The sequence below is a fragment of the Rhinopithecus bieti genome, unplaced genomic scaffold (assembly GCF_001698545.2).
Source record: "Rhinopithecus bieti isolate Rb0 unplaced genomic scaffold, ASM169854v2 scaffold_13029, whole genome shotgun sequence".
Classification (NCBI taxonomy): domain Eukaryota; kingdom Metazoa; phylum Chordata; class Mammalia; order Primates; family Cercopithecidae; genus Rhinopithecus; species Rhinopithecus bieti.
The window spans coordinates 3778778-3786892 of NW_016807982.1; the positions used below are offsets into that span (position 1 = coordinate 3778778).

Sequence of the window (8115 nt, forward strand, 5' to 3'; positions counted from 1 at the left end):
TGTTAGCCAGGATGGTCTCGATCTCCTGACCTCGTGATCCGCCCGTCTCGGCCTCCCAAGGTACTGGGATTACAGGCTTGAGCCACCGCGCCCGGCCAGTAAAATAGTTTCTGATTTGCTAGCCTTGTAAACCTAGAGTTACAGTTAATGATTTTCAGTGTTTTGGGATAAGGCGGTGGAGGTGGGTATAATAAACATTTTTAGGCCGGGCGCGGTGGCTCAAGCCTGTAATCCCAGCACTTTGGGAGGCCGAGACGGGCGGATCACGAGGTCAGGAGATCGAGACCATCCTGGCGAACACGGTGAAACCCCATCTCTACTAAAAAATACAAAAAGTAGCCGGGCGAGGTGGCGGGCAGAGCTGAGATCCGGCCACTGCACTCCAGCCTGGGTGACAGAGCGAGACTATGTCTCAAAAATAAATAAATAAATAAATAAACATTTTTAAGTGTTTTATAAGCTTACATCATCAGAATTTTGAGTCATTTCAGTTATATTATATCCACTCAGAGAAAATCATGGTGTCTGTTCTCTTACAAGATGTTGAAACTGATAGTATGGAATAAAAGGAATAAGGCCTTTGCAATTATTTCATTGTTTGAATCCCAGTTCTGCCCTTTATTGTGTGCTATTGAGCAAATTATTTTGTATTCCTGAGCCTTTATTTCCCTAAACAAATGGAAATAATCCCTAACTTGCAGGATTGTTATCAGGATTTAGAAATAATGTGTTTAAAGTGCCTGACCCATAAATGGTTAACAAATGGTGTGACTGTTGTTGATGCTGTCAGCATTCTGTCTCTCTAAACATCTAGTTTTCTCCAAGGTAAATGCTGATCTTCATAAATCACATGTTCAAGAATGCCTACTATGCACAGGTACCACAAACTAGAGCACTTTAAGTTAATTTTTAAAAAAATTTTTTTTAGTGTCTTCCACCCATAGTGGGGTCAACTATCAGCTAAGCAGTAGTAGAGACTATTATTAGGCCTTGTTGTGTACCAGCGCTCACTTTCAGCAACATTTAAGAATAGGAACTAGGACCTGCGTAAAGTCTGCTCCGAATGACTGCTTAAGTCATATTTCAAGGTGAAAGTAGTGAAATGTAGGATCAGCCTATGTATTCATACATTTTAAAAGTGCTTTCAGATACATTTTTACCTTTTTCTTGTTTGTTTAAACTTTAACCAAACAAATCTAGGTTGGAAGAAGTGGCAATATCCCAGCTGGAACAACAGTTGATACAGACATTACACACCCATATGAGTTTGATTTTTACCTCTGTAGCCATGCTGGAATACAGGTAAGCCTACACTTTGGGTAAAATATTTTAATTCAAGAACTGTCATTCTTACATGTATTTTTTAAATCTCAGAAAAAGGATAAAGAAATACTCATTGCATTCCAAATTGTTTCCACATGAAATTAGATGAAACTTTCAGTAAACAAATGTCTTCCCTTTCCTTACCTTGAAAGGGACTTAGGAACTTATTTTTATGAAAATATCAGAATATAAGTAGTTTAATAGAATGAATCTTCCTGAAACAGGCCCTTAATTTACCTAAAATGTTAAAAAAAAGTGAAAGTACCTGATTGTTCCTTTAGCATATGCGTCTTTTAAAAAAAAAAGAGAGAGAGAGAAAGAAAGGAGAGAAAGTACTATTTTGCTCAGGCTAGACTAGAACTCTTGGGCTCAAACAGTCCTCCCACCTCAGCCTCCCAAGTAGTTGGGACAATAGGCCTCCACACTCAGCTAATGATAACATTTTATAGAAAACTTTGACATGGGCCGGGCGCGGTGGCTCAAGCCTGTAATCCCAGCACTTTGGGAGGCCGAGACGGGCGGATCACGAGGTCAGGAGATTGAGACCATCCTGGCTAACACGGTGAAACCCCGTCTCTACTAAAAAATACAAAAAATTAGCCGGGCGAGGTGGCGTCGCCTGTAGTCCCAGCTACTTGGGAGGCTGAGGCAGGAGAATGGCGTGAACCCGGGAGGCGGAGCTTGCAGTGAGCTGAGATCCGGCCACAGCACTCCAGCCTGGGCAGCAGAGCCAGACTCCGTCTCAAAAAAAAAAAAAAAAGAAAACTTTGACATGTACTAGTAGGTATTAAGCATGTGAAAGAGTGTAATTGGGCTGGGCATGGTGGCTCACACCTACAATTCCCACACTTTGGGAGGCTGAGATGGGCAGATGCTTGAGTTTAGGAGTTTGAGACCAGCCTGGGCAACATAGAGAAACCCCATCTCTACAAAAAATAGAAAAATTAGCCAGACATGGTAGCATGTGCCTGTAGTCTCAGCTACTCAGGAGGCTGTGGTGGGAGGATCACTTGAGCCAGGCAGAGGGAGGTTGCTGTGAGCCAAAATCGTGCCACTGCACTCCAGGCTAGGTGACAGAGCCAGACCTTGTCTCAAAAAATAAAATAAGAATTTAATTGTACAATTACAGCTTTACTTTTTTTTTTTTTTTGAGACAGAGTCTTCCTCTGTTGCCTAGGCTGGAGTACAGTGGCATGATCTCAGCTCACTGCAACCTCCGCCTCCTGGGTTCAAGTGACTCTCATGCCTCAGCCTCCCTAGTAGCTGGGATTACAGACTGGGATTACTGGGTGCCACCACACCAAGTAATTTTTGTTTTATTTTGATTTTTTCTAATAGAGACAGGGTTTCAACATGTTAGCCAGGCTGGTCTCAAACTTCTGACCTCAAGTAATCTGCCCACCTTGGCCTCCCAAAGTGCAGGGATTACAGGCTTGAGCCACTGTGCCTCGCCTTAAGTTTCAGTTAAATAATTTTAAAAGTTTTTCTTATTCTTTCCAGAAAACCATTTCATTAATGTGTTAGCTTTACTTGGTAGAACATAAGCTTTAAATCAGCGCATCTCAAACTTTCCAACAACAAAAAGTAAACTGACATTCCCGGGATGTCTGAGAGTCTATAACCCAAAACTATTTTAGGTTACTTGCCATTGATTAAGATAGGAATTTCAAGATGTCTTACTATGCAGCTCTGTATCTTACAGCTTTATATATCCCACATATACCAACCTGTTTCAGATTCGTGGCTTTAAATTATTGTCCCACTCATTTATCCATGTTCTTATATCAGCTCCTCTTTACAATTAATGTTGTACATTTTCAGGATTGGTAGTTAATGGGAGGGCCAGAGGAAGTGATGTCAGCAAGATGGCTGACTAGAAGCCCCTAGTGCTTGCTACCCTCACAAAGAAAGCCAGAAAAACAGATAAACAACTACATTTTTTTTTTAACGGAGTCTCGCTCTGTCACTCAGGCTGGAGTGCAGTAGTGTGATCTCGGTTCACTGCAGCAACCTCCGTCTCCCAGGTTCAGGCAATTCTCCTGCCTCAGCCTCCCAAGTAGCGGGGATTACAGGCACCCACCACCATGCCCAGCTAATTTTTGCATTTTTAGTAGAGACAGGGTTTCACCATGATGGTCAGGCTGGTCTCAAACTCCTGACCTCAGGTAATTCACCCACCTTGGCCTACCAAAGTGCTGGGATTACAGGCATGAGCCACCATATCCGGCCTTTTTTTTTTTTTTTTTTTTTTTTTTTTGAGATGGAGTCTTGCTTTTGTCGCCCAGGCTAGAGTGTAATGGCATGATCTCAGCTCACTGCAATCTCCACCTCCCAGGTTCAAGCAATTCTTCTGCCTCAGCCTCCAGAGTAGCTGGAATTATAGGCTCCTGCCACCACGTCTGGTTAATGTTTGTATTTTTAGTAAAGATGACGTTTCACCACATTGGCCAGGCTGGTCTCGAACTCCTGACCTCACGTGATCCACTCGCCTCAACCTCCCAAAGTACTGGGATTACAGGCATTAACCACTGCACCAGGCCAAACAACTCTATTTTAATGAAAATAACTGAGGGAGAGCCCTGGAGTGCATCCGAGGAGTAATAGAAACCCTGGTGTGCACAGAAACTCGGGATGACCACACAGAGAACAGAAAGAAACACTGAGCCTCTACTACTCCATCTCCAAATCAGGATCGTCTGGGAACCAGCAGGAACTGCACCCCTATAGTGAACGGATAAGCAAGAGGATCCCAGCAATCCCCATCAACACCTTGGACACCTATACCGGGGTCCCCAGCACTGTTCTTAGGCACTAAGCCCATCTGGGGGAGCTGCCTGGAGTCCACTTAGGTGTACCCACCCCCCACCCGAGAGAAGGAGCTGATACTGTGCTCCACGCACTGTGATCCAAGCAGCCACTGCACTACTCCATCTTGGCAGTGGAGCAGTGGAACTATAGCCGGAATATGTCTTGCTCCAGGGCCAAGTAGCCATGACTCCTCTTTATCGTTAAGGCTACGCTATCACCAAATTACCCCAGCCCAGTGGCCTGACAGCCCTGTCGAGCTGCAAGCACCTGTTACACCTTGTGCCTTGGCCACTTAAAGAGGTCATACCTCGGCCAGGCGCGGTGGCTCACACCTGTAATCCTAGCACTTTGGGAGGCCAAGGCAGGCATATCACCTGAGGTCAGGAGTTTGAGAACAGCCTGGCCAACATGGTGGAACCCCGTCTCTACTAAAAATACAAAAAAAAATTAGTCGGACGTCATGGCGTGCACCTGTAGTCCCAGCTACTCCAACCTGGGCAACAGAGTGAGACTCCATCTCTATTAAAAAAAAAAAAAGAAGTCATACCTCTCCAGTTCCTAAATTGAAGTTATGTTGTGTCTCAGGAAGCAGTGTCTTAGTCATCCAGAGCAGTCACACACGCCAGTACCTAAGCTGAAGCAGTGCCCTGCATATCAGGAAGACCATGTGTGGGCCACCCAGAACAGGCATAGCCCTATGCCTGAGCTGAACTGGCCCTGGGGAATTGGTACCCTGGAAGAGCTGAGCAGCTCTGTATCCCATAGATATTGGGATAGCCCAAATATATTGAGATACAAGAAAATGCCAATAGACAACTCAACAAAATTGGGAAAGCAGGCCGGCCGCAGTGGCTCACGCCTGTGATCTCATTACTTTGAGAGGCTGAGGCAGGCAGAATACCTGAGGTCGGGAGTTCGAGAGCAGCCTGACCAACATGGAGAAACTCTGTCTCTATTAAAAATACAAAATTAGCCAGGCGTGGTGTGCATGCCTATAATCCCAGCTACTCGGGAGGCTGAGGCAGGAGAATCGTTTGAACCTGGGAGACGGAGGTTGCGGTGAGCCGAGATTGCGCCATTGCACTCTAGCCTAGGCAACAAGAGCAAAACTCTGCCTAAAAAAAAAAAAAAATTGGGAAAGCAGTTCGTAATATGAACAAGAAATTCAGCGAAAAGATAGAAATTTAAAAAGAACCAAACAGAAATCTACAGCTGAAGAATTCAATGAAAAATACAAAATACAATAGAGAGCTTCAACAGCCAATTTGATCATGCAGAAGAATATCTGAACTTGAAGATAGGTCATTTGAAAAAAAAAAATCAGAGTCAGAAAAAGAAGAAAGAATGAAAAAGAGTGAAGAGCGCCTCTGAGACTTATGGAACACCAGTAAGCAAATAAATATTTGTATTATGGGAGTTCCAGAAGGAGAAGAGAAAGGGAAAGGTGTAGAAAATCTACTTAGTGAAATAATAGGTTGGGCATGGTGGCTTACACCTGTAATCCCAGCACTTTGGGAGGCCAAGGTGGGCAGATCGCTTTAGCTCAGAAGTTTGAGTCCAGCCTGGGCAACATGGTGATACTCCATCTCTACAAAAAATACAAAAATTAGCCAGGCATGGTGGCATGTACCTGTAGTCCCACCTACTCAGGGGGCTGAGGCAGGAGGATCACTTGAACCTGGGAGGTTGAGGCTGTGACAAGCTGAGATCACACCACTACACTCTAGCCTGGGATGACAGAGTAAGACCCTGTCTCAAAAAAAAAGAAATAATAGCTGAAAACTTCCCAAATATGGGGAGAAATATGGACATCTAGATCTAGGAGACTCAAAAGTCTCCGAACAGAACAATCCCTAAAAGGTTCTTCCCAAGGCACATTGTAGTCAAATTGTCAAGTCAAAGACAGACAGAATTCTAAAAACAACAGAAAATCATCAAGTCACTTAGAATCCTCATTAAACGAACAGCAGATTTCGCCACAGAAACCTCATAGGCCTGGAGAGATTGAGATGATATAGTCAAAGGACTGAAAGAAAACAATTGTCAGCCAAGAATGCTGTACCCAGTTGAGGATTATTTGAGCTCAGGAGGCGGAGGTTGCAGTGAGCTCTGATTGCACCACTGTACTCCAGCCTGGGCAATGGAGTGAGACCCTGTCTCAATCAATCAATCAGTCAATCAATAAGAATCCTATATCCAGCAAAGCTAACTTTTGGAAATGAGGGAGAAATAGTATTTCCTAGACATGCAAAAACTGAGGAAATTTATCCCCACTAGATTCGACCTATAGGAAATGTTCGAGGGAGTCCTACATCTGGAGGCAAAAAGTCAATAATCATTATTATGGAAACAACAGTATAAAACTCACTGGTAGAACAGATACACAAGAAAGAAAGAGAAAAGATTCAAACCTTGTTGCTCTATAGAAAACCACCAACCCACAATGATAAGAAGATGAAAGGAAGAAAGGATATAGAAAACAAGCAGAAAACAATTAACAAAATGACAGGAGTAGGCCTTCACCTATCAGTAGTAACCATGAATGTAAACAAATTAAATTGTCCACTGAAAAGATGTAAACTGGCTAAATGAATTTTTTTCTCACTCTGGTGCCCAGGCTGGAGTACAGTGGTGCAATCTCAACTCACTGCAACCTCTGCCTCCTGGGCTCAGGCGATCCTCTTGCCCCAGCCTCCTGAATGGCTGGCACTACAGGCATTCATCACTGCACAAGGCATGTATCACCACACCTGGCTTATTTTTGTATTTTTGTAGAGATGGGATATTACTGTGTTGCCCAGACTGGTCTTGAATCCAGAGCTCAAGCAATCCCCCTGCCTCATCCTTCCAAAGTGCTGGGATTACAGGCGTGAGCCGCCATGCCCAGCCACTGAATGAATTTTTTAAAAGAATGAAATCATATCCTTTACAGCAACATAGATGGAGCTGAAGGTCATAATCCTAAGCAAACTAACACAGGAAGAGAAAACCAAATACTGCATACTCTCACTTAAAAGTGGGACCTAAACATTGAACACACATGGACATAACATGGGAATAATAAACACTCTGGACTACTAGAGAGGAGGGCGGTGGGGGGTGGGTTGAAAAACTGTCTATTGGGGGCTGGGCACGGTGGCTCACACCTGTAATTCCAGCACTTTGGGAGGCCAAGGCGGGCAGATCACGAGGTCAAGAGATCAAGACCTTCCTGGCCAACATGGTGAAACCCCATCTCTACTAAAATACAAAATTAGCCAGGCATGGTGGCGCACGCCTGTAGTCCCAGCTACTCGGAAGGCTGAGGCAGGAGAATCACTTTAACCCAGGAGGCAGAGGTTGTAGTGAGCCAAGATTGAGTCACTGCACTCCAGCCTGGGGACAAAGCAAGACTCCATCTGAAAAAAAAAAAAAAAAAAGGCCGGGAGCGGTGGCTCAAGCCTGTAATCCCAGCACTTTGGGAGGCTGAAGTGGGTGGATCAGTTGAGTTCGTGACCAGCTGGCCAACATGGCAAAACCCTGTCTCTACTAAAAATACAAAAATTAGCCGGGTGTGGTAGTGGGCGCCTGTAATCCCAGCTACTCAGGAGGCTGCGGCAGGAGAATTGCTTGAACCCAGGAGGTAGAGGTTACAGAGCCAAGATCACACCCTTGCACACTCCAGCCTGGTTGACTGAGACTCTGTCTCAAAAAGAAAAAAAAAAGATACTTGATTGAGCTACCTTCCCCTTTCCACCATATGAGGTGCCAGCAAGAAGACACTATCTTTGAAGCAGACAGTGAGCCCTCACTAGACATCAAATCAGCTGGTGCCTTGATATTGGACTTTCCAGCCTCCAGAGTTGTGAACGATAAATTCCTGCTGCTTATAAATTACTTAGTCTAAGGTATTTTGTTACAGAATCCTAAATGGACTCAGAAAAAAAATCTATCACTTTCTACCTTCAAAATAAACCAATCATCTATCCTCTGCTCTACTCCCCC

General features: G+C 44.3%; 1 protein-coding gene across 3 annotated transcripts in view; it reads left to right on the top strand.

The window, feature by feature from the left end:
* AGO3 (argonaute RISC catalytic component 3) overlaps positions 1-8115 on the top strand; it is a 129996-nt gene that overhangs the window by 115742 nt on the left and 6139 nt on the right. For all 3 annotated transcript variants that reach the window (XM_017884480.1, XM_017884481.1, XM_017884483.1), the window contains one exon: positions 1201-1302. In XM_017884480.1, the coding sequence (XP_017739969.1) occupies positions 1201-1302 (102 nt within the window). The remainder of the gene's footprint in view (positions 1-1200; positions 1303-8115) is intronic.